The 27,860-nt window shown below is 37.0% G+C and overlaps 1 protein-coding gene across 11 annotated transcripts in view; it reads right to left on the minus strand.

Annotated features, from left to right (window-relative positions):
- MYO9A (myosin IXA) overlaps positions 1-27,860 on the minus strand; it is a 236,254-nt gene that overhangs the window by 14,658 nt on the left and 193,736 nt on the right. For 8 of the 11 annotated variants that reach the window (XM_043470964.1, XM_043470963.1, XM_043470969.1 and 5 more), the window contains 8 exons: positions 27,487-27,598; positions 25,454-25,515; positions 23,071-23,263; positions 21,416-21,544; positions 20,358-20,463; positions 19,483-19,614; positions 18,448-18,571; positions 17,090-17,143 (listed from right to left, as the gene is read on the minus strand). In XM_043470964.1, the coding sequence (XP_043326899.1) occupies positions 17,090-17,143; positions 18,448-18,571; positions 19,483-19,614; positions 20,358-20,463; positions 21,416-21,544; positions 23,071-23,263; positions 25,454-25,515; positions 27,487-27,598 (912 nt within the window). The remainder of the gene's footprint in view (positions 1-17,089; positions 17,144-18,447; positions 18,572-19,482; positions 19,615-20,357; positions 20,464-21,415; positions 21,545-23,070; positions 23,264-25,453; positions 25,516-27,486; positions 27,599-27,860) is intronic. The other 3 variants (XM_043470968.1, XM_043470967.1, XM_043470962.1) reach the window with 1 other exon arrangement.

The following is a 27,860-nucleotide window of genomic DNA, read 5'->3' on the forward strand; positions in this document are numbered from 1 at the left end:
ACACCAATACAGTATACTAACGCCTATATATGGAATTTAGAAAGATGGTAACAACGACCCTATATATAAGACGGCAAAAGAGACATAGATGTAAAGAACAGACTTTTGGACTCTGTGGGAGAAGGCAAGGGTGGGATGATTTGAGAGAATAGCATTGAAACATGTATATTACCATATGGAAAATAGATGACCAGTGCAAGTTCAATGCATGAAGCAGGGCACTCAAAGCCAGCGCACTGGGACAACCCAAAGGAATAGGGTGGGGAGGGAGGTGGGAGGGGGTTCAGGATGAGGGGACACATATGCACTCATGGCTGATTCATGTCTATATATGGCAAGAACTGCCACAATATTGTAAAGTAATCAGCTTCCAATTAAAAAAAAAATCAGTCTGCCAATTTAACAAAGGATGACTCTAGATAAGACAGCATTGTGGAACGGAGGCAGAGAATGGGGTCTTGAGTGTTAAAGTCCATTATGACTGGTCAGGATCACATTATAAACTCCAGGACATCTTCTCATTACATACGATTTTGACGAAGCCAAATGAACAACTAAAAATGTGATATAAAAGCCTCTGGGAGCTGGAAAAAATCTGAGCTTATCCCTAGTATTCACTTCCCAGTATTCAATGAAATAGCTACTTGTGTTCTGAGTTCATACCATCACCTGGCCACCTAAGTACCTCATGATGGGTTAATTAAAAATTACTTAACAGAGCTAAAGAAAATCAAACTACCTTTCTAGGTATGATCTCTCTTAAGATAGCATTAAATAAAGATTAAGAAAGAACTCCTACAGCCCAGAGTTCTCTCACAAGGTCAGAGAAAGTAAATTTTAAAGTTAATTACATAGAGCTTTCAGAAACATGGGAAAATGTTAATACTGTGTTAAGAACTAGGCCATAAACAAGTATACCATAGCTTCTCTTAAAATCTGCAAATACATCAAGGTATTTCCCAAGTGGAATAATATCCTTTATTCTCCATGCTTTTCTGTACCTTCCAATTTTTCCATAATAAGCCAAATTAGTTTTTTTTAATGATTTTTTTACAGCAACATTTACTATATATTCTTTTCGAGTGTTATTACTCATAATTGCTTTTCTATACTCAACAGAGTGAAAAAGGCAAACATTTTCTCTGCATTATGATAAAAACAGATTTGACCTCGTGGACTCCCTGGAAAGAGCAGTTAACACTCTAAGAAGTGGTTTGTAACCTTTGTTCATTTTCCACTAGATAGCTGGTCTTTCTCCTATTTATTTATAGGGATTTTTGCTCATTAACTAAGGAAAATTAGACTTTGTGATATGATTTGTAAATATTTCCTAAGGTATATTATTTCCCTTGTGCTTTGCTATGGTCATTTTTGTCATGCATAACTTGATAACTATGCCAATGAACCTATCAACTTTTAATAGTTTTATATAATAGAAAAACCTTCTCTACACCAAGATCAGAGTATATTTTTCTATCATAATAGGGATTTTATTGGTTTTGATTGATCACATAGTTCATGAACAAAGCATACTTTACTACACTTACTGAAAGATCTATAAAAACATATTGTAAACCCTTTTCTGAACAGTTATCTAAGTGACTTTTCAGCTTAAACTTTAAAGAAAAATTGTTTCTAAAATTAAGATTTTTAACTACAGTTATTTTTGAGTGTCGATGAGTATTAAGTCTAAAGTCTCACTAATCCAAGATTTACTATCATAAACAATATCCAGATTTCCAATCTCTTATTAACAGTTACTAGGAAAAGCAATTATGACAGAAAGCCAAGATCAAGGATCCAGTGTAAGACATTACTATGCTTATGGAGAGTTAACTATTTTCAGCTTGTAAAGAAAAATAAACTAGCACTTGATTTCACCCTTTCAAAAATGGGAGGAGGTGGAATTCCCTTCTTCTTAAAAAACATATTTGTAATTGAACTCATGGAAACAGAGTAGATTGGTGGTTTACAGGGACTAGGGTGTGGGGAAAATGGGTGACAGTGGTCAAAGGGTACCAATTTCCAGTTATAAGATGAATAAGTTCTGGGGATATAATGTACAGCATGCTGACTATAGTTAACAATACTGTACTGCATATTTAAATACTGCTAACAGAGTAGATCTTAAATGTCAACAGCAAAAATAAAGAAAGAAGCAACTATATGAAGTAATGAATGTGTTAACTAACCTCATGTTAATCATCTCGTAATATATACACATATCAAGTCACCACACGGTACACCTGAAACTTACACAGTGCTATATGTCAATTAAACCTCACTATATACACTGGGGGGCTTCCCTGGTGGCTCAGATGGTAAAGAACCCACCTGCAAAGGGGGAGACCTGGGTTCGATCCCTGGCTTGGGAAGTTCCCCTGGAGGAGGGCATGGCAACCCACTCCAGTATTCTTGCCTGAAGCATCTCCATGTACAGAGAAGCCTGGTGGGCTACAGTCCATGGGGTTGCAAAGAATGCAAAAAGGCAAAATGGATGTCTGAGAAGGCCTTACAAATAGCTGTGAAAATAAGAGAAGTGAAAAGCAAAGGAGAAAAGGAGAGATATTCCCATCTGAATGCAGAGTTCCAAAGAATAGCAAGGAGAGATAAGAAAGCCTTCCTCAGTGATCAATGCAAAGAAATAGTGGAAAACAACACAATGGGAAAGACTAGAGATCTCTTCAAGAAAATTAGAGATACCAAGGGAACATTTCACACAAAGATGGGTTCGATAAAGGGCAGAAATGGTAGGAACCTAACAAAAGCAGAAGATATTAAGAAGAGGTGGCAGAAGAAGAACTGTACAAAAGAACCGTACAGAAGAACTGTACAAAAAAGATCTTCACGACCCAGATAATCACATTGGTGTGATCACTCACCTAGAGCCAGACATCTTGGAATGTGAAGTCAAGGGGGCCATAGAAAGCATCACTATGAACAAAGCTAGTGGATGTGATGGAATTCCAGTTGAGCTATTTCACATCCTGAAAGATGATGTTTGTGAAAGTGCAACACTCAATATGCCAGCAAGTTTGGAAAACTCAGCAGTGGCCACAGGACTGGAAAAGGTCAGTTTTCATTCCAATCCCTAAGAAAGGCAATCCCAAAGAATGCTCAAACTACCGCACAATTGCACTCATCTCACACGCTAGTAAAGTAATGCTCAAAATTCTATAAGCCAGGCTTCAACAATACGTGAACTGTGAACTTCCAGGTGTTCAAGCTGGTTTTAGAAAAGGCAGAGGAACCAGAGATCAAATTGCCAATATCCGCTGGATCATCGAAAAAGCAAGAGAGTTCCAGAAAAACATCTATTTCTGCTTTATTGACTACGCCAAAGCCTTCGACTGTGTGGATCACAATAAACTGTGGAAAATTCTGAAAGAGATGGGAATACCAGACCACCTGACCTGCCTCTTGAGAAACCTGTATGCAGGTCAGGAAGCAACAGTTAGAACTGGACATGGAACAACAGACTGGTTCCAAATAGGAAAAGGAGTACATCAAGGCTGTATACTGTCACCCTGCTTATTTAACTTATATGCAGAGTACATCATGAGAAACACTGGGCTGGAAGAAGCACAAGCTGGAATCAAGATTGCTGGGAGAAATATCAATAACCTCAGACATGCAGATGACACCACCCTTATGGCAGAAAGTGAAGAGGAACTAAAAAGCCTCTTGATGAAAGTGAAAGAGGAGAGTGAAAAAGTTGGCTTAAAGCTCAACATTCAGAAAACTAAGATCATGGCATCCGGTCCCATCACTTCATGGGAAATAGATGGGGAGACAGTGGAAAGTGTCAGACTTTATTTTTTTGGGCTCCAAAATCACTGCAGATGGTGATTTCAGCCATGAAATTAAAAGACGCTTACACCTTGGAAGGAAAGTTATGACCAACCTAGATAACATATTAAAAAGCAGAGACATTACTTTGCCAACAAAGGTCCATCTGGTCAAGGCTATGGTTTTTCCAGTGGTCATGTATGGATGTGAGAGTTGGACTAAAAAGAAAGCTGGGCACTGAAGATTGATGCTTTTGAACTATGGTTTTGGAGAAGACTCTTCAGAGTCCCTTGGACTGCAAGGAGATCCAACCAGTCCATCCTAAAGGAGATCAGTCCTCAGTGTTCACTGGAAGGACTGATACTGAAGCTGAAACTCCAGTACTTTGGCCACCTGATGCAAAGAGTTGACTCATTGGAAAAGTCCCTGATGCTGGGAAAGATTGAGGGCAGGAAGAGAAGGGGACAACAGAGGATGAGATGGTTGGATGGCATCACCGACTCAATGGACATGGGTTTGAGTAAACTCCGGGAGTTGGTGCTGGACAGGGAGGCCTGGAGTGCTGCGGTTCATGGGGTCGCAAAGAGTCGGACACGACTGAGCGACTGACCTGAACTGAGCAACTGGGAGAAGAAAGAAAAAGCCAAAACACATGTCTTTAGAGCGCTAAAGGAGTGCATTTTTAAAAATGCAACATGTATACACTGCTGTATTTTAAATGGATAGCCAACAAACTCCTACTGTATAGCACAGAGAACTCTGCTCAATGTTATGTGGCAGCCTGGATGGGAGGGGAGTTTGGGGGAAAATAGATACACGTATATGCATGGCTGAGTCCCTTTGCTCTTCACTTGAAACTATCACGGCATTGTTAATCAGCTGTACTCCAATATAAAATAAAACGTCTAAAAAACTGACTTAAAAATAATTCTGGATTGTACAAGATGTACAGTATAGGGCCCACTGACTTGATAAACTATATTAATTCGATCACATTTGGTTTCAGTTTCTGTGTTACCCTAAGGTGAGTGTTTTTAGTTTCTTGGGTAGCCACTTCAGTCTGTTTTCCTTTTGCTCCCCTTTTTCATTTTGTTCCTATTTTTTCCCCTAAAGAGGTATCCTTTTCCACCTCCCATTATGCATTTGTTTCCATTTTTGTAGAAAAGGTGGAGCTGATAAGTTTTTTCATCTGAAAGGGCAGTTAAGCTCTATAGTCAGGCAGACCAGCTGAAGTTGACAGTGATCAGACACATTAATCGAGAACAATCAAGTTATACCATGCAGAAGATAGCTGACATACTCAAATATCTAAATCAAACACCGGAAATCATTTGCACCAGCTTGGCAAATCACTTTTATGTTTGGGTTCCACATAAGTTAAGCAAAACAAAAACAAAACCCTTCTTGACTGTATTTCTGCATGCAATTCTCTCCTGAAACATAAAGAAAATATGCAGTTTTTAAAACAAATTGTGATGGACGATGAAAAGTGTATACTGTACAATAATGTGGGATGGAAGAGTTTGTGGGACAAGTGAAATGAACCACCACCACCATACCAAATGCTGGTCTTCATCCAAAGAACATGATGTAGTATATATAGTAGGACTGGAAGGGAGTGCTCTATATTGAACTCCTTCTAGAAAACCATTAATTCCAACAAGTACTGCTCCCAATGAGACCACCTGAAGGCAGCACTTCATGAAAAAACATCTGGAATCTTTGCTCAAGAAGATAACAAGTTTTGGCAAAATGGAATTATGAAGTTGCCTGTAAAATGGCAAAAAGTAGTGGAACAAATGGTAAATGTGTTGTTCAATAAAGTTTTTGGTGAAAATTAAAGATGTGCCTTTTATTTTTACTTAAAAAAACCAAAGAACTTTTTGGCCAACCAAATACCATGTTCATGGACTGGAAGAATTAATATTGTTAATGTCACCACACAATCCGAGGCAATCTACAGATTCAGTATAATCCCTATCAAAATACCTAAGAAATTTTTCACAGAACTAGAACAAATAATTCTAAAATTTGTATGAAAACACAGAATATTCCAAATAGCCAAACCAATCTTGAGAAAGAAAAACAAAACTGGAAGTATCACATTCCCTAATTTCAAAATATACTGCAAAGCTACAATGATCAAAACAGTTTGGTACTGGAAAACAGACATATAGATCAATAGAACAGATATAGAGTACCCAGAAACTCATGCTTATAGTTAATTAATCTACAACAAAGAAGGCAAGGATATACAACAGGAAAAGACAGCTTCTTCAACAAATTGTTGGGACAACTGGACAGTTATAAGCAAAAGAATAAAACTTTCTCAAACTATATACAAAAGTAAATACAAAATGCATTAAAGCCTTAAATGTAAGACCTGAAACTCCTAGAAGAAAACATAGGCAGTACACTCTTTGACATTTGTGTTAACAATATTTTTTTAGATATGTCTCCTCAGGCAAGGGAAACAAAAGCAAAAATAAACAAATGATACTACATCAAAATAAAAAGCTTCTGTACAGCAAAGGAAGCTATCAACAAAATTAAAAGGTAGCCTACTGACTGTCAGAAGATATTTGCAAATCATATATCTAACAAGGAGTTAATATCCAAAATACTCAAAGAACTCATACAACTCAACTTCAAATAACAAACAACCTAATTAAAAAATGAGCAGAGCACCTGCAAAGACATTTTTTCCAAAGACAACATATAGATGGCCCAAAGACTCATGAAAAGATGCTGGACATCACTATCATCAGAGAAATGCAAATCAAAACTACAATCACCTCACACCTGTCAGAATGGTTATGATCCAAAAGATAGCATGTAAGTGTTGGTGGACTGACGCTGAAGCTGAAACTCCAATACTTTGGCCACCTGATGTGAAGAGCTGACTCACTGGAAAAGTCCCTAATGCTGGGAGGGATTGGGGGCAGGAGGAGAAGGGGACAACAGAGGATGAGATGGCTGGATGGCATCACCGACTCGATGGACATGAGTTTGAGTAAGTTCTGGGAGTTGGTGATGGACAGGGAGGCCTGGTGTGCTGCAATTCATGGGGTTGCAAAGAGTCGGACACAACTGAGCGACTAAACTGAACTGAAGTGTTGGTGAGGATATGGAGAAAAGGGAACCCTTGTGCACTATTGGTAGGAATGTAAATTGGTACAGCTGCTAGGAAAATACTATGAAGGTGCCTCAAAAAATTAAAAATACTACTGTATTATCTTGCAATTCCACTCCTAGGTATTTATTGTAGGAAAACAAAAACATTAATTCAAAAAGATCTATACACCCCTATGTTCACTGCAGCATTATTTACAATAGTCCACATATGAAAGCCACTTAAGTATCTACTGACAGAAGAATGAAGAAGATGTGGTACACATACACACACATACACACAGTCATACACTCACACACACACAGAGGAATATTACTCAGTCATAAAAAAGAATGAAATCTTGTCATTAGCAACAACATGGATGGACCTAGGCTATGCTAACTGAAATAAGTCAAATGGAAAAAAACAAGTAATGCATGATTTCACTTATATGTGAAATATAAAAAACCAAAACAGTCACAACAAAACAAACAGATTAGTAGGTACAGAGAGTAAACTGGTGCTTGCCGAAGAGGAGAGGGATGAGTTAACCAGGTGAGGGAGATTAAGCGGTACAACTTATAGTTATAAAATAAATAAGTCACAGGGATGTAATGGGGACTATAGTCAATTATATTGTAATATTAAAAACTCTGTACAGTGACAGATTAGACTTATAATGGTGGTCATTTTGTAATGTATAAAAATATCAAATCATGATGTGCACTGCAGCATTATTTATAATATCCAGGACAGGCAAGCAATCTAAATGTCCATCAATAGAGAAATGGATATAGAAGATGTGATACTTATATACGATGGAGCATTATTAAGCCATAAAAAAGAATGGAATTGTGCCATTTGTAGAGACATGGATAGACCAAGAGATAGTCATACAGAGTAAAGTAAGGCAGGAAGAGAAAAAAATCATACAGTATCATTTATAAGTAGAATTTAGGAAATAGCACACAGCAACTTATTTGCAAAGCAGAGAAACAGACATAAAGAACAAACTTACAGATACCAGGGAAGAAGGGTGGATGGGATGAACTGGGAGATTGGGACTGATATATATATATATGCTACTATATATAAAGTAGATAACTAATGGGAACCTACTTCATATTTATAGCACAGGGAATTCTATTCAATGCTCTGTGGTCGCCTAGATGGGAAGGAAATGTAAAAAAGAGGGGCATATATATACATATAACCGATTCACTTTGCTGGTAAAGCAGAAACTAACACAACATTGTAAGGCAACTATACTTCAAAAAAATTTAAAGAAAAAACTTTCTGTGATAAATCTTATAATTCTAAATTGGTTGAATAATAATATAAAGAAGGTTCCAGCCCCACATCCTGAGGTCAATAAACTCTATAATTTCAAGAATTAAAAAAAAATTGAACCACTATACTGTATATTTGAATATAATATTGGAAATCAACTACACTTCAAATAGAAAATAATAAAAAAATAAGTATAATGAAAGTATGAGAGGATGTGTGTAGTTTATAAGCAAATACTATGCCATTTTATATAAGGAACTTGAGTGTCCTAGAAATTTGGTATCTGGGAAGGGGTCCTGAAACCAATTTCCTGTGGATACTGAGAGACAATTATACTTCTAGCACTTTTATTTTTAAATTTTCCATCTTTGATTCATCTAAATCAACATTTATCTCATTTTTTCTAAAATATAGCTAGCCTTTTTTCCTTCACCATTTATAGAATAGTATACCTCTGAAATGCCAGTAGAGCTCTTTTTCTTGCACTTGAGGTGTGATTTAGGAGGCTAAAGATATAACACACTGACGGCTGTGTGTCAGTAGGGACTGCTACAAGAACTCTGGCATAAAAGGAAGATCTTACGTTGTCTACTGGCATGCTGTGCTTCTTGTCCCATATTCTTCTACATGATCCTCCCAAGTGTAGCCCATGGTAGTCTTATGAGTCTGAAAGTTTAGCTGAGTCAACAGATCCTCTCTCCATCATATTGGGTGTTACAACAATAAATGAATAAATGAATTTGGGAAGAACTGACAACCTTTATAAATTCAGTCTTCATTTTCAAATCATTTATTTGTTTAAATCTTTTGTAATTCTTGGGGCCTAAGACTTTTTCTATATAAATCTTCAACATTTCTTGTTCTAGATTTCTTTGTTCAAGTGTATTCCTTGGTATTTTATGTTACTGTTTTGAATGTATGTGCACACTAATACAATGTATGTGTGAGCAGTTTTCTTCCATTATATCATCCAACTGGTAGTACAAAATCATTCATTGTACCCAGATACCCTATCATTTGTAACTGCTTTTGAGTTGATTTTCTGAAGTTTTGCATGTATATAATAATAATGAAACTGGTGATAATTTTACCTCTTCTTCTACATTTATATCTTTGATTCCTTTTTATTATCTAATTGCATTAGCTAGTTCCTCCAGAACAAGGTCAAATAACAGTGAGGATAACGGACAATGAGAATAACTGCATTTTCCTAATTTTAATTAGAAAGCTTCCAATGTTTCTCCAGTAAGCAAGATACTTGTTGGGGGCGGGAGGGGAATAGATATATTTTATCGTGCTAAGGAACTAGATATATCCCCATATTTTAATAAGAATTTAAAAATAATACCTCTATAATTATATCAAATGCTTCTTAAATATCTATGAGGATAATATAATTTGATTTTTTTTTCTACAGATCAATCGTGTGTGTGTGTGTGTGTGTGTTGTTTAGTCACTCAGTCTTGTCTAACTCTTTGTGACCCCATGACCCCATGCAGCCCACCAGGTTCCTCTGTCCATGGGATTTCCCAGGCAAGAAAACTGGTGTAGGTTGCCATTTCCTCCTCTAGGGGACCTTGCTAACCCAGGGATTAAATCTGCATCTCCTTTATCTCCTGTGTCTTTCCCTGCTGAGTAACATGGTGAATTATGCTATTAAAGTCACTCTTGCATTCCTCAGTTAAATCAGACTTAGTCAAACTTTAGGTTTATGGGCCACTGAGTTATGCTTGACAGTATTTTAACTTGGAATTTTTGGATTAATATTCACAGATGTAGCAGTTCTGAAATTATATATCAAATGTTTTACTGATATACATATATATCAATATGTATTTGTACATATATGTACATGTATATGTGTGCATATAAAGACATATGTAGAAGTATACATATATATATGTATCAAGTGCTGTTCTATGGCTTAAAAATACAAATTCATTTCATCTTTGAGTTTGGTACATATGAGAAAACTGGGGCTTGGAGATTAAATGTCTTGACCATGTTACAACAGCTAGTAAACTAAACCAAAAGTTTACTCCAGAGCCCACTCTGTAGTGTTCTGCTTTTAATACTTTTACATAAAATTTGTATTAGTTTTTTCTTTTTCTTTGGAGGGGATGTTAACAAGTACCAATGTTATACCCTTTTCATAATGTTATACTCTTCCTGTCAGCACTGGAATACCTTAAACTATATTATATTTTTAAAGGGTTGGTAAAATTCCTCTTTGAAAATTTACGTCTGGTGTTTTTAAAAGAGGAAACTCTTAGAAACCTGATGGCCTCTCATGACCTAAAAGGAACAGAGCAAAACTACTAGTCCTGGAGCTTAAGAACCCAAAAACTTACTTGCTAATTCATTACATCTTATCACTCTCCCCTTCCTTCATTCTTACCAAGAAATCTTATATTCCAGCCATTGAAGTTTGTTCAGTGTTCTCAGGCATTAAGTTATCCAGCTCTCTGCTTTTCTACAGCTTTTTGCACAGACAAGGTGAGATTTAGCAAACTGAACTACAATTATTTGTATCTTTGTTTACTAGACTACTGATTTATCTATACCACCAGCATCTAGCACAAGTGCCTAAAACATAGGTGAAGTGTTATACTTTAGTTAAAAAAAAAAAAGAAAAAGAATAAATGAAATTGAATCAAAGAGTAGGGGGACAGATCTCATCTTGCAGAAGAGGATAAGAAGGAAGTGTCTAAAGTGTTGTCTAAAAGGAGAAGTACCTCTGAAGAAATATACTGAAGGTAATCTCATTTTTACTTAGTAAAGTTTGAAAATATTAAATGGATTTACAATACTGAAATGAATCATGTTTTAGCTCTATAAAAATCTTCTTAATAAAAGAAATACTAAACTGTGAATACTTTAGGATTGTCATAACTTCACTAAACATACATAAGGAAAAAGTTCAAGGGAGATACAAGTATTCTAAAATATTAACATAAAATTGTGATTTTCTTCTTGCTTTTTGCACTTTACCTTACTGTTCAAATTCTTCCACAAACAACATGAAACATGTATGTCAATGTGTCTTCTATGTAGAAACATAAGATCTTAGGTTTATCAAATGCCTAATTTTAAGATATCATATATTATAAGAGAAAAAACAATTTTAGTGACTTGAAAATGCTAAATATAAAATAGTTTTATCTTTCAAGTTTGGTGAGAAATTAGAAAACTGTTTCTTTAAAAGCATTGTTATACCAAAGTATACTACTTTTATTATATTACATAATGCTCTAAATTCTCCAAGCCAGGCTTCAACAAAATGTGAACTGTGAACTTCCAGATGTTCAAGCTGGGTTTGGAAAAGGCAGAGGAACCAGAGATCAAATTGCCAACACCTGTTGGATCATAGAAAAAGCAAGAGAGTTCCAGAAAAACATTTACTTCTGCTTTATTGACTACATGAAAGCCTTTGACTATGGATCACAACAAAATTTGGAAAATTTCTTAAAGAGATGGGAATACCAGACCACCTCACCTGCCCCCTGAGACATCTGTATGCAGGTCAAGAAACAAGAATAGGACATGGAACAACTGACTGGTTCCAAATTGGGAAAGGAGTACATCAAGGCTGTATATTGTCACCCTGCTTATTTAACTTATCATGTGGAATGCTGGGCTTGATGAAGCACAAGCTGGAATCAAGACTGCTGGGTGAAATATCAATAACCTCAGATATGCAGATTACACCACCCTTATGGTAGAAAATGAAGAGGAACTAAAGAGCCTCTTGATGAAAGTGAAAGAGGTGAGTGAAAAAGTTGGCTTAAAACTCAACATCCAAAAAACTAAGATCTTGGCATTCAGTCCCATCACTCCATGGCAAATAGATGGGGAAACAATGAAAACAGTGAGAGACTTTATTTTCCTGGGCTCCAAAATCACTGCAGATGGTGACTGCAGCCATTAAATTAAAAGGTGCTTTCTCCTTGGGAGAAAAGCTATGACCAACCTAGACAGAGTATTAAAAAGCAGAGACATTACTTTGCCGACAAAGGTCCGTTCTAGTCAAAGCTATGGTTTTTCCAGTAGTCATGTATGAATGTGAGAGTTGGACTATACAGAAAGCTGAGGGCTGAAGAATTGATGCTTTTGAACTGTGTTGGAGAAGACTCTTGAGAGCCCCTTGGACTGCAAGGAAATCAAACCAGTCAACCTTAAAGGAAATCAGTCCTGAATATTCATTGGAAGGACTGATGCTGAAGCTGAAACTTCAATACTTTGGCCACCTGATGCGAAGAACCGACTTATTGGAAGAGACCCTGATGCTGGGAAAGATTGAAGGCGGGAAGAGAAGGGGATGACAGAGAATGAGATGGCTGGATGGCATCAGGGACTCAATGGACATGAGTTTGAGTAAAGTCCGGGAGTTGGTGATGGACAGGGAAGCCTGGTGTGCTGCAGTCCATGGGATCGCAAAGAGTTGGACATGACTGAGTGACTGAACTGAATTATACAAAAGAGCTATATTAAGTTTTAAATATGAATTTACAAAAAAAGGAGATACAAGAATGAAATGAGACTATTTAACAATCAATTTTTAGAATGCAAATTGTAGATCTCGCAGCAAAAAAAAAATGCATAGGGAGCCACCATCACTCATTCTTGTCTAACATTCCTTACTTTCTATTCTCTAAACACTCAACGCCCCTGGATCACTCTACTGTTTTTAAATCTTCATCTTCTCTTCTCTCACATATAATCCTGTCATGCCAAGATCATGCAATTCTTATATTTCCTTACTCCATAACTTCGGCCTTTTATTCCATAAACCTAATCAAGTTTCTTGAAAAGCACCCTTGCCAGATATTACTGTGGTTCTTCCACTCCTATGGAATTCTATCTAAAAGAATTCCCTACATAATCTTTTTTCCTGTTTGTCCACATCTGAGAGAGTAAGACAATTTCAAGGCTTCAAAAGAGATGCTCCTTTCACAATACACACAAAAAAGCACAAACACTGTTCTCCTCTTGCCTACTTTGCCGAAGAGGTCCTGGGCCAAATTCTACTCAGCACAGGTGCTGCATGCTCCTGCATGCAGATCTTCAAGTTCTGCCTCTTGCCTATACCATCATGATCTCTGAAAGAGGGTTCTGAAGGAATAGAAAGAGCAAGGGTATTCTGGTTGTGGTGTTATCTAACCATGACACTAAACATTCTTATTGCACCACTATATGTGGTGACAAATCTTAGCTAAACTTATTGTGATAATCACTTCACAATATATATTAATACATATATCAAATCATTATGTGCTACATCTAAAACTAATACAATGTTATATAGCAATTATATCCTAAAAAGAAAAAAAGATTAACACTACAAAAATACCTTCTGGTCAGTACCAGAAACAGTAAGAACAGTTCTATATTCTCAGAAAATCTTCATTCTGTGGATCTAATTCTTATTACGTCAAGTCACCTGACTGTGAAGAGCAGACTCAGAAACTGTGCACTAACATAAGGAAATGACAGGAACCCTTGCCAGAGTAAAGTCCACCCCTGAATATCTTCTTCCTTTGGAGCTCTTCAAAGCTGCCACATTTCAATTGATTCTTAACTTTTCAATTACTAATACTTAACTTTTGGAAGGGCATTTCTTGCTTCACTTGGTGTAGTCAATTGCAAAGTTTACCCTTGCAGATCCACACTGATATACAGAATTGCAGGTATGCCTATTTCTAACAGAGACATGCAGGCAAGTTCTTCAGAAAGCCTAGATGATGCAAAATTCACAAGCACTGCCACAACTACGAGTGCAGGAAGAAAACCCTGACGATTTAAGAGCAATTTTAAAATTCCAAAATAGGTACATAAAATAGCAACTGGTACTATTTAAAAAAACTAGAATGTTGTTTTTAAAATGCCTTTTTTAGAACTCCCATTAAACTAGACCCATTATGAAGAAAGTACTCTACAGTTAAAAGTTTTAGAAGTGATACACATTATATCCCAAACTTTGTCTGGTTGTGAAAACTTCTGTAACATCTTCCAACAGGATAATTTGTGAGGAGGTTTGACAGATTAGTAGACCTTATTTCAAATTCTATTCTTCATATTAATTAGCTTAAATAATATTAAATCAATACTTATGCTTAGAATTATAATATAAATAAGTTACAAAAACACCTAATTTGTTATATAAGAGACATAACTGGATAGACTGTGAGCACATCATATTCTGAAATCCTAGTATGGAAACAGCCTAGCTTATACTACGCAAATCTAATTACATGGAAAGTACATGGTAGCAGAAAATTCAAAATGGAATGATTTTGAAATCATTTTGAATGATTTTGAAATTTCAAAATGGAATGATCAGGATTCAACCTATTTTAGTGAAGGCACATATGATTGTCTGTATGTAAGTCAAGAGTCTCCTAACTGATAAAGGCTGCTAGTCTTGCCCATCTCTAATCCTTTCTTCTTTAAAAAGCTACCAGTTGTTTTTCAAAAAGAATTGATGGTAACGTTCCCCTACTTCAAAACCTTTCCATAGCTCCCAAGAGCTTCAAAATCGGAGAATTCAAAATTCTTAATGCTGCAAATCTTGTTTCAGTCTAACTTTCCAAATTCTTCTGCCACATCCACACAACCTGCCCAACTCTAGCTATACAAGGTAGTCATATCTGTTTAGTGCTTCTCTGCCTCTGGAATTGCAATTCCCCTTTCTCCTCTCCATTTGTTAAATTACTACTCATCTTTCAACACCCAACCCAAATGACTTTTCACATTAGCAATAACATACAAATTCACTTCATTCCACTCAAGAAAAGTCACTACTGTATTTAATTATCAACTTTTTCACCTATGAAGACATGAATACTACTGACTTTGATTAGTTTATTTGTAGAGAATATTCTAAAAATCACTTCTTTCTCCTAGATTCAGTTCTCAGATTCAATCCCTTAGTTGCTTAATGAATACCAAATACATACTAGACATAGTCTTGGATCATGTCTGGGCCCAACACCTGTTCTTCAGCTAGATGCATATGCAATAGGATGCATATGCAAGTGGGAGTTTTCCTCATGTTCCACAATTGTGCCTAAGGTCAAAAGCTGAGGATAATTAAATACCTCTTCTTATAGTTTTAAGGAGCCAACAATAGCTAGCACCAGTTTCTCCTCTTAGGGCTTACTGAGAGTTCCATTTTCTTTAAACCAACACTGTCATCAATATTCTAACACCTTTCCTTCCATATATATCTAAAAAGGCTTTAAAAAAAAGAGGCGTCATTGAACTTTGAGCGGAACATAATGCTTATGAAAGGAGGATATTCTCTCTCTTATAGCAAAAAAGCAGTGTCATAACTGAATCAAAAAGGTAAGAACCCAAGTTTGAAGTCATCTTAAAGAAAGGCAGACTGGTATTTCATTCTCTGTTTGGGTGTCTGTATAGGCAAAAGACTTATTGATTTACAACTCTATAATATGCTTGGGGGAAAAGAGAAGTCGGGAGAGAGTGTGTGGAAAGTGTCACACAGGAAGGTAGGCAAGACTATCATCCACCTTAAGTTCTTAGGAACCAAGGAGTATGAAAAATATAACCTTTTCCCCAGTGTGCCTGCAGGCCCTAGAACTGGCCATGGGAGGTAGATCTGACTGGGTAAGGTCTTGAGGCAAAAAAAAAAAAAAGACACACATATTAGAGACACATGGCATGAAGGCCATCAATAAGAAGATGTAATCAAATCTTGCAAGGGATTGCCAATGCCTATGGAAATAGGATAGACTTCAGCTCACTGTCAGCACAGTCAGCACATCTTCATTTAGCCCGTCTATGATGAACTTGAATAGTAGTGCTGAACAACCAAGAAGATTCGGCACATCATGTAGAATTCTGCCTCCCCTATCACTCCTCCTAGTTTCAACACCAGAGGAAAAAAACAGCACAGGAAAGAGGGAAGGCAGACGTGTGTGACCTAAAGTTTTCAGACCCAGATTAAGGTCTATTCTATCCTGAGAAAAAGTGATAAGAGTACTGGATCAAGCCTGTGACTGATGCTATAATAGGAAGAGAACTTAGTCTTAAATAATAGATTTCAACTAGAACATTCAAAAATTACAGAAAAAGTGACAAGACGTGTTAAGGTACTTGATATATCCAGTAGGAAAGGGGATTTTGATATGGCAGAGTTGGAAGGCAGTTACTAGATAAAAAGCAAAACTGATTTATATTTATATCCCAGCAAATTGAGATCTTCAACAAACTGGTTACACAAAGAAGGGCAGTCTCTGAAGTTAGTTTCCATATATACTGGTGTTCCATCTCTTCACTCTTCTGTTGCATGTGTGAAATTCTGGTATGAGCTCTACTATACTATTATTACTTAAGTCTACAACCAATCCATCAACAGGCTCACTACTACTTGCAGCTCTGTCTAAAAAATACTAAGTAGATAAGAAGTCATACTTCTACCTCTAGGAAGACAACAAAGTCACAGAGAAGAATGGGTAAGTAAGCATTTCTAATGATGCAGGATGATAAAAAACAGTAATAGGTTTTTCAAGTAGTAAGGGAGGAGACTGATGAGAACACAGCTCATAGAGCAGAAATTTGACACCTCATTGCTTTCAATGTTCACCTTTCAATAATCACACCAAAGAAGAAATCCACAAAGAGGTTTATCTGACAAAGAGGAAAAACCAGAATATTATAAATGGACATTGTTCAAAACATGATACAGAGGAAAGAAAAGATTCTAAAGGAAGAGAGTAAGAGAAAAGCACGTGAAGGCTGAACAGGAAGTGGGGCCTGAACTGGGGCTGCACATGGAGGGTGGACAGGCATGGACGACAGACAGAGCAGAACAACTGCTGGATGCATGGGAGACAGTAATGTGAAGTGGCTGTGACACGTTACACAATTAATACATACCGAGACTGAACTGCGGGTAATGCTCATAAATCTAACTGCAATTAGTACAGGTTTCTGGATTAGGAAGGACATGAAAAGGAAAGCAGAAGGTTAGAATGTACATGTCATTGCCCCATTAAAGAGGTTTAATCTCTCAATGGAATGAATATATCCATCTTCTGCAGCATCAGCAAAAAAGCACAGCTTGTCTACCTGCTTTGAAAAGTAGATTTACAGTAAAAAGTCTCTTCCTTTCTTCCTTGGATGGGTACTGCTAACTTGGGTGTCTAAGAACTGAGTCCTTAAAAATTCATACTACAAGAAGGGTTTCCCTTTTAAATGGGGTTTCTGTTTTCATTTGCTGGGGAGAAAATTTCGAACGTGTTTTGTGATGAGCTTTATTGAATACCTTTACCGCCTAGAAAAATTGTGTTTATGTTTGTTTTTAGAGAACACCCTTCACTAACTTAATCAACAGACATTTGTTGGGCACTTGTCCTGTGCCAGGCAGTTTAACAGTAAAGGAAGAAACAGAGTTACTTTAATGCTAATCTAAGGATAAAACTATGAAGTATAGCGGAAGTATTGCTGGGCCCCTGCAAAATCATGGGCTTGATGATGGGGAAGCTTGCTTCTCTTTAGAGATTTACTGGGGATCTGAATGGGTGTTCACTAATACAGTTTTGTTTTACAATTCAGGGGAAGGGTAGTAAATGGGCAATAATTAAACTTAAATGCAGCAGTAAGTTTCCAGTTACCTAGACCCTACTGATTATGGATCAGTGTGAAATGGAGTTATTTACATCTAGGTCACTGGTTACAAAGGAAGATATTAAACAGAAGAGTGGCCAAATGGAAGAAATAAATTATCATTTTTGTAAGGCTTTTCTTCAAAATCTAGCAAATATTTGATAACAGCAGATCCATAATGGGATTCTGTAACGTATGGACCACATTCTTGTAAGTGATTAAGTTGTCTACATCCCCGAAGTACTGGCAGGACCACCAAAAGTGACACGGTTAAGGATAAGAACAGATGGTAGAAGGAAGTAGAGCCCAAAGTTAGGGTGGGTCAAGTTTTCATAGAAAGAACAGGAAAAGAAAACAGGGCAACTTATTAAACTACCAACATTTTATCCAAATACTTGATTTATAAAATTCTTCATATTTAATTGAATATATTCTGCATATAAAACTAAAAAGAGGTAAAAGATCAAACATGAGGCATAACATCATACCCTGAGATAAGCTGATTTTTTTTTCACTTGCTCCACGTGAAAAAAATTTGGAGAATAATTTCTCTCCACACATCATAATGTGCACTGAAAATCCAAGGAAGTCTCCCATTTTCCCCTGTGATTCTATGTCCTGCATCTTACCATTGATCTACGAATCAGTGATAGCCTGGTCTTTGCTTTATTCTCAGCAAATTCCAGGCTACTAATGTCTTTGAGACGAGCCTTATATTTATTCATTTGTTCCACAACAATAAGCTCCACACAGCTGAAACAAAAGGAAAGAGAGAAAACTGTTAAGAGCTGAAGTAAACCAAATACATTATATCAGTCACAGACTACTTTTCAGCTAAGTGTGGTAAAGAGTTGGAGGATAAGAGAAAAATCAACATCCCTTAATTTATGAGCTCAGAGATGGGGTTTATAATGGTGGTTCACAACTTCAGCCGCACTTTAGTACCCATCTGCGGAACAGTTCTAAGTCCCGAGGCCTAGGTCATACCCCAGACCAATTCAATCAGACTCTCTGGGACTGGGACACAAGCACCAGGCCTTTCTGGGGGAAAGCTCCTTCTGAAGGAAAGGTTAAGAATCAGCACTCTAGAAGGAAATCGGAGATCCATGAAAAAAAGGCCAAGGTGAAATACAGGAATACTGAAGTATTAAGACCAAAGAGATACAGAGCCACAAGACTACAGTTAGACTGGATTATAGGAAAACAAAGTATATGTAATTTGGTAAAATGAGATTTTAAAATACATTTGGAAACTATAAACAAACCTAAAGAAAAGTCAAATTTAAAAAATAAATGATAAAAAATAAACCTTTCAAAATAAATGATAAAAAATAAATGATAAAAAATAAACCTTTCAAAATAAATGATGCTTCCTACATAGAATCTAAAGGAATTTTTCATATTCAGCATAAAAAAGACCAATGGTGCCTAGCAACCTTATTAAAAACATATGAACTTAAATCATTCACTAGGGGAATTCCCTGGTGGTCCAGTAGTTAGGACTTTGCACTTCCACTGCAGCACGGCTGTGTTCAATTCCTGGCCAGGGAACTAAGATTCTTGCAAGTTGAATGGAGCAGCCAAAATAAAAAAGAATAAATCATTCATTCTGTTTGACTCATAAGTCTGTGGGGTATTGCAGAGGTGATAGTGACTGGCCTTACGTGGTAGTCTTACTGATGTCCTGCACACTTTGCAGTGGGTCGATGGTGTCAGGGCAGCGGAGAATGCAGGGTGCAAACACAATGGCCAAAGCATTAGCAGACATTCGATTAGTGTCTTCCTGTAGAGCAATCCTAAGGAATAAAAAACCCAAGTGAAACTGGGATAAAAAAGGAAAACTGCAGGGAGATAGAAGTGATGAGAGAAAGACAAATGACATCAGCTGCATAGACTGGAAGGATATTATCAGTTGAGACACTGTGGAATTTTCCCAAAGCTGTTCCCTTGCCTCTGGGAAGCACACTTTCACTCTGTTCCTTCCCTGAAGTAACTGAGGTCAGCAGATAGCTTACCAAGGGAAATTTGTGACTCACTGTCCCAGGTCACCATTACTAGATGAACATGTCTAAAGAATGCAGAGTAGAGAGCTTAAGGCATTTTCAGACAGTAATAAAAGATATTTACCCAAAGAGAAAGATAGCTTTCTTCCCCAGTATCAACACTCAGGAGAACACAGACTGCCCCTGAAGTCTCTTTGGTCAGTCAATTCCTGAGCTCCATATGAACCCACCACCTCCTATGAATTAGGCTATGTCAATAAGCACACATCTTCTCTAGTTCAAGAGTTAAGACATCTAGCTAGGCTACACAGTGCCCCCATAAGACTGAACGGTTACATGGCTCATTAGGGCAGAGAAGCACCTGCCACGCAGTCCAACTCCATGGAGAATTTCTCCTTCAAGGAATCATAACCACCTGTTCAAGTCATCGACTTTATTAATTAAAAAAAATCAGTTTTTCATATGAAGGAACTCTTCATTTATTTAAAAATAATCCAAGAGAAAATGTTAAGCATTCCTTTGTTTCTTGAAGTTACCTGACCAGATGAAAGATAAGGCGTTCCAGTGTATTGAGATGAGTTCGGGAGAGCTGGTCAATGACAGAGTATACACCACGGATTGTCTCTTTCCTCTCCTGAAGGCCTGAAAACAGTAAGAGCAGCAATTAAGACTGAATACCTTCTCTTATACACTACATCTTCCTTCTGGACAGACACTGGGTACAGCTGACTTTTAAGAGTTTTAGCCACACCTGTATAGCAGAAGAAAACTCACTAGTTAACACCAATCTCCCTCTGCTTGAGTTCTGTACTCACTAAGCAGTCTCCTGCGTTTTAATTTAGATCCGAGTAACTCTTGATTACATCAAGGGGCAAGAGATACCCCAGTTTTTCATTTTGTGGCAAACCAATTCCCCATTAAAATTAATCAGTTGCTATGTAAGTTATCTGTTGTTGTTGTTCAGTCATTGAGTTGTGTCCAACTCTTTGCAACCCCATGCACTGCACCATGCCAGGCTTCCCTGTTATTCACTATCTCCTAAAGTTTGTTCAAACTCATTTCCATTGAGTTGGTGATGCTATCCAACCATCTCATCCTCTTCTGCCCTCTTCTCCTTTTGCTTTCAACCTAAGCTGTAAATCAGTCTTAAGGACTTAATTAAGTCTTGAGGAGCCATGCCTTGGGGCCTAAATGAATACTTCTAGATGGGCCTTCATCAAAATCCTATGTATCTGTAGCACTGAAAAACTAAACTAACATATTAGGTATGGCACAGAACAGATAGCCAGCGTTACACTTAGTTCTTGCTTAGATTCACAATTTGTTTATAATCCTAGTCTTTCAACCTCTTTGTGAGAAGCAACTAAGTGACTTGCTCAGAAAGTTTTTAGGACACTGATCTATTTTAATGAGTCTCTAAGAAAGGCAACATTTGAATAGGTGAGAATTCAATGGCAGTTTTATATTGACTGTATTACTTTTGAATCTATATGAACTTAAGCCAATTGAGAGAATGGCTAAACAATCTAATATGAAGATAGCATTTCTTTCCCAAGTGTAAGCCCTTCCCTGAACCCAGGAAACCTGTGCTTACCCATAGCTCGAAGAAATTCCTCATAGAGTTCAAAGGTCATGAGTGGATTGGGTAAATCACGAAGCCATTGTTTGAATACACTCGCAATGACATGTATGTTATAGTCATCGAGGTTTACATTCTCAGCATCTATTCAGAGATAAAGAGTTAGATAAGAAAGCCAAAATATGCATTGGGTCAAATAATGCACTTTAGAAATTATCATGACCAAAAGATGCCTTTACATTCTCAATCAAACTATTAATATCGTCTGCAATCTAATTCCATGCTTTGGAAAGTGTTCCTCTTGTGGTAAAGGCACAGCTTTTGTCTCTTTTTTGAACTGTTGTGGACTGATAGATGTGTAAAATAAAAGATCATATGTTTTCATGTCAAGGCACTATTAAACTGCTATCAAAGTTTCTAAATGCTTGCTCTCAATTTCAGTACTTCTCTTGCTGTAGCCTGGCCTGTGACCACCCTTTTAATAGTGATGTTTTAGATGACCAATAGAAGAAAGGCCTAAAAGACATTTTTTACAAGTCAGACTGATTTTAAGTGATTCTTAGAGATCAAAGGACAGTGATAACTGGGCTTATGAAATGTGAAGAAAATCTTTACTATGCTTCATTTAAAAACCCTCTAGGGTTATACATGAGATGACTGGGGTGATACAGGGTGAATGGTGCCTGTGGGTAGACTAATCTTAGTCACACAGAGACAAGTGTTGCACCTATAAGTGATTCAGAAAGATCTATTCCTGGGAATGCTTGGGACAGAGGAGCCTGGTGGGCTGCCGTCTATGGAGTCGCACAGAGTCGGACACGACTGAAGCGACTTAGCAGCTGCAGCAGCCGGTGGTTAGGACTCCACGCTTTCAGCCGAGGGCTCAGGTTCAATCCCTGCTCGGGGAATTAAGATCCCACAAGCTGTGCAGTGCAGCCAAAACAAAAATGTATCCCTTTTCAATAATGATAAAGAGCAGAAGTTGAACATAAAGCCAAAGTCAAACCTCTGCATACGTTCCAGAACTGAGGCTACAGCTCTACACAGACACATATTCAAACTGCTAATTATCAATTTAAATAACTATGTCATCAATGTAGGAAGGCAAGAATATACACCAGAAAGACATCACTTGGAGTCAGAGTAACAGAGACTAACAGGCAACAGTTTAGATTATGGGTTAAATGCCAGCTTTGTCACTTATTGGTGGTAAGTCAGTGGGCAAGATCCTCGATAAGCCTCAGTTTCTTCATCTGTAAACAGGGATAATAATCACTGTTTGTGAACATCAGTACAAAGATTTGCTGTGAAGGTTAATACAAAAACATCAGCACACTGCCCTCATCTTATCAACAGCTCATCATTTAATTTTTCTAAACCTAAGTTTTCTTCTTTGTAAATTAAAGATATCTTACCAGACTGCTAAAAAGATTGAGATCTGTCGGAAATATCTAATAATGCCTTGTACAAATGATACTCAATGTATGTTTGCTGAATGGACCATATAAAAGAAAGCTACAAATGATTTAAAAAAAAAAAAAAAAGCACCGCAGAAAAGACTGCATTTTTCTGGCTTCAAGGAAAGGTTCAACATGTAATAAAAACTAACAGCATAAGATGACCTACTTAAATAAGAGTATTTGGTCTTGATTTAGAGGGCACTATCTTACCTGTATCTAGACCTTGTCGAAGCTCCTTGATTTTATTAGTTGAACCAGACTTTCGATAAATACCTTCTGTGTACAGTCCATGCATTTCAATGTAGTTTATGAGCTTTTCCACCACCAAAGGAACAGTTCGGTCTTCACTGGTCAAACGGGATAATTCAACCCCAAACTGTCGAGAGGACAGCTCTGGATCATACTACATGGAAGATAATTTTTTATTGCAAATACATTCAAACACCTTCAAATATATTTATCCAATTCTTTAAAAGTAACTATTTTTTCTTTTCCTCAAGTTTTACAAGCACAATTACGAGAGTTGGGAGGAAAGGGAATTCTTGTTAATGCTGAGAATATAAAGAAGTGAGAAATTCATTTCAATCCTCTTCCACTTGGAACCCCCCCACCCCCACGCCCCCCACCCCGCCAAATAATGGGGAAGAATGAAGGCAGTGGCTACAGGTTACTGCTTCCCTTTCCTTTAAAAAAATCTCTTCATGTAAAGATGGGCTGTGGGCAAAGGAGAAAGGGGAAAGATTTTGTATATTAAACATTTACCATGTACCACTAGAAAATCTATTGATTTGATATGAATTAGAGTTGTCACTAATTTCTGAAGCATAAGGATGCTCTGGTGTTTATGTAAACTTCAGAGAAGTTAAACTGACTACTGATGTCACAGCTAAAGGCAGAGGCACACAGACTGGCCCAAGATTAGTGACCTCTTTTATTTACTTCAATAGTGTATTCTGATATTGTATTTCATTATTATTTTATGTGATTGGGAAAAAATGGCTTATCTTTAAGATTATTTGAAGTACTTCAAGTAAAGAAGAATGCCAGCTATTATCTCTGAGACTGAAAACTCTTTATGTAAATCTCCTTTTCGTCCTTTCCTTCCCCTGCCCCATGCTCCTTGCCTAGCCCAACACTATACCCTAGTCTCTCCTTCAACCTGCATGCAGTCCGTGCTGAGTTCTTTTAGTCAATCAGTACACTCTTTCTTTTCATACAACTCCAATTTTTCTTTCTTTGACACTGTGAGACTGCAAAATAATCTGCATTTCTGTTAGCTTCTTAGCCTCTTGACCTGTGCAGCTTAAGAATTCAGAAAACACCTTAAAGGGAAAACCTCTGAGTTTTAGGCTCACTTCTCTATATGTTTGGATCATGGTCCCTCAAGTCTTGGCCATTCCAAACTCCAACTTTTGTCTCTATAACCTTATAAGATTTCTAAAAGCTTTTCTGGCTTTTCTGACTCTTAAGTGTGGCCCTCTGCCCAGAATCTTGATTTCTTGTCCTACAACAAAAACTGACAAATTCCTACTCAGAGGAAAACATCTCACACATGTAGATTCACCAATCTGTAATTCTTTTCTCTGTAGGATCTGGCCCCTAAATTCTGATTTTCCTGGGCAGCTATCTAATGCTAGGCAACAGACTTTTTTCAGTTGTTCTCAGCATGAGTATTAGTCTACCACAAGGTACTCCATCTTAGCTGGAAGCAGATGTCTTACCTTCATTGTATATTTTAAACCCTGAGTCAAATTTCTCTTTGTACTTTGCCATGATTTGTCTACTAATTTGGAACAGATGAAAACTATATACATGGACTATAAACATGCTCACACATTTTATTATAATTCAGATCTGCATAGTATTGTTAAAATTGTATGTGACAAATAAGCAAATGTGATTACATGTCAATAAAAGCCTGAAATATTTCCAAAATGGTTGCTTTGTTAAAGCATAAAGTTAACAGAGTACATGTTCAGTATCGAATCCAAGTAGAAGTTTGTAAACACACCAACTATGCTGATGAATTTTACTGTGAATTTTACTGTATGTTAAAATCTTTAACTGTAGCCTACCACTTTCAAGACAATTTATAGGAACACTTATGAGTGTTTAAAGTAGGAAACCTTAGAACTTCCCTGGCAGTCCAGTGGTTAAAACTGAACACTTCCAATGCAGGAGAGTGGGTTCAGTCCCTGGTCAGGGAACTAAGATCCCACATACTGCATAATGTGGCCAAAAATTTTTTTAAAGAAAAAAAAAAGCAGGAAACCTTTAAAAAGAGTGCTTTAATAAGTTGTCGGTTGTGAAATCAGTTTAGCAGCTCCCATGTAGTAAAGGTAAATACAGTTCTGGGAAAATCGATTCAGTTATATATACACACATACCTCTATATGTGTAAGCTGGATTATGATATAAAACTTATTTCTTACAGTAATTTGTAGCCAAGAAGTTTGAAAACCACTACTCTATAAGATCATCAAAGAGGCTTTGATTTCTTTCCACAAGGCACAAAAGACCTTTTCTGTCCTTTCCTTCTCCTGCACCATTCTCCAACAGACCTGTTATTTATTACTCATAGGTAATAACTTACCTTTTTAGAACACTTGGCTGTGGTTTTCAGACAGCACTTCTTATGACAAGCATACTTGCACACTGAAAAACAGGTTAAAAATGTAACATTTTCAGAAGTCTATATATTAGTGGCAAAACTTAACAAGTATACTGCTTTATTTTGAACATACATTTTTTTATTTAAATCTGCAACTCCTATAGCATCATATACTTTGTATCATAATAGAATAACAAATGGTCTTAACTCATTCAATTCAGAAAAATGAAGCTGAAAACATACCTAAAAATCCTAACCACTGTCTGGGAAAAAGCTTTTTATTCTTTCAAGATTGCTTGCCCCTCCTCCTTGTCCCCGCCATATCCCAGCAAAATATTTATCTATCTTCCTGGTTTGATTCACAAACCAATGCTCATGTTCCCCTCTTATACTTGCTCTATGATCTGATAAAATGCAAGAAATACCTATTAAGAATCATTCCAATGGATAAGAACGGCATTAATATCAAAGACCTGTACTAAAATAAAAACAAATCTGGTAGCATATTAGGCTATAAGAAAGGCCTTCTTTACTCTCTTAGACGGTCCAGAGTAGAGCTCTGAGGAACCAGAACATAAAGAACATCAGTATAGTGACTGAGAAGATGAGATAAAAGGTTCAGAGCAGAAATCAGTTCTTGGACCAGGAGATAACAGGGTGGCTAGGCAGCAGTAGGTGGGAAGGGCACGCTGAGAGAATACTGAGAAAACACTTGGCCTCTGTTATTTTGGTATACCAGCTCTGGCTCTTGCAAATCAACACCCGAATATTCTTCTTGAGCTTCTAAAGCACGATTTGAGGGACTTTCAAAGCCAAGATCAAGCAGGGGAGGCCATATAATTGTAGTGGTAAAATCACCCACATAACCACACAAAAAGTTAATTCTTTAAGAAATCAAAGCAAGCCCACCCACATCATAAAAAAAGAAGCAGATTCTTTATATTTTTCAGTTTCAGATCACAGAGAAAATTATGCGAAACCTACAGGAATCAGGCTAACATTAAACATTCAAGTACATGGCAAACCACACCCTATTTTACTCTCACTATAGTTTTTTTTTAAAGGAAAACCACTATTGAATCATTGAACAAGTGAACATATCTAGCAATATCCAAGTGCTGATTTTGCTATGATGAACATGATTTTCATCCTTACTGTCATCCTGGACCCAGCCCTTTCATTTGATTCTGGCCCACTTGTAAACAAAGTTTCACAGAATTATTAAAAGCACCAGAGCAGATGTATATGGAATGACAGGAGTGAAAGCTAAAGATTCTCTGTAAGCCAGAACAAGTGGACCCTCAAAAAAACCTCCACTCACATTCTAGGATTAAAAGGTTCTGATGAAAGGATTATAGTAAAATAAAGTATCTTTCTAGTTATAATCTAAGAATTTGTTCAATAATTCATCCATCCATCTACATAGGTCCAACTACCTGGTAAATATTTACTAAAACTTATGATGTGCTAAAACTGTTCTAGGCCCTGGTGATACAGAAGAGACTTCTGTATGAGACAGTTTCTTGATCTTGACATTCAGTTCTTGACATTCTAGTGGGACAGAGAAACAAGGAAACGAACACTTCGTATCATTTTGGGTGGTGGTAAGTAGGTCTCCTGCATTGCAGAGAGATTCTTTACCATCTGTGCCACCAGGGATGCGCCAAGTAGTATAAAGACTAGAAAAGCTGAGTAAAGGGATGGAGAACTAGGGGACAGAGCAGCATTTTAGATAGGAGAGTAAAGAAAAACCTCTCTAATATACAAGTGGAGACATGAATTAACTGAAGTAGTAAGTCATACTAACAGCTAGGATAAGAACATTTCAGACAGTGAGCTGCAAATACAATGACCAAAGAACATCAAAATATCTTATTTGCCTACAAAGAGCAGGTGAAAAGGAGTATAATGAGAGATGAGTTTAAAGAATTAGGAAGTGTGAATTATTCCTTAATGTTAAACTCATGGAAATATCAAGTGGTTAAAAACATTCCTCAAAGATCTCTCATACTTACATTTGCAAACAGAGGCTCGGTCCATTATCCATATCAAAGAAGAACAGTATTCACAGTAGGTAGGGATGCTATACTGGGTGGCCTTAAAGATGTGACCATTGTGCTCTTCTACCTGAATGAAAAAATACAGCTATTTATGTCAAATCCAACACAGTAAATGCTGCCCTAACATGTCAGGCAATAGGAAATCCTTCAATTCCTTGTTGTCTTCATTGGGCACTTATTCCAGGAGGAGAATTACGATCTTCTGAGAAATAAAATAAAGGTAAACTATATGATCCCTGCTTTCAAAAAGCTAACAATCTAGTAGAGAGACAAGACCAACTTATATGAAAATCAGAAAACAATGCTATAAACATATAAGAGCTGTCTTA

The sequence above is a fragment of the Cervus canadensis genome, chromosome 6, assembly GCF_019320065.1.
Source record: "Cervus canadensis isolate Bull #8, Minnesota chromosome 6, ASM1932006v1, whole genome shotgun sequence".
Lineage (NCBI taxonomy): Eukaryota > Metazoa > Chordata > Mammalia > Artiodactyla > Cervidae > Cervus > Cervus canadensis.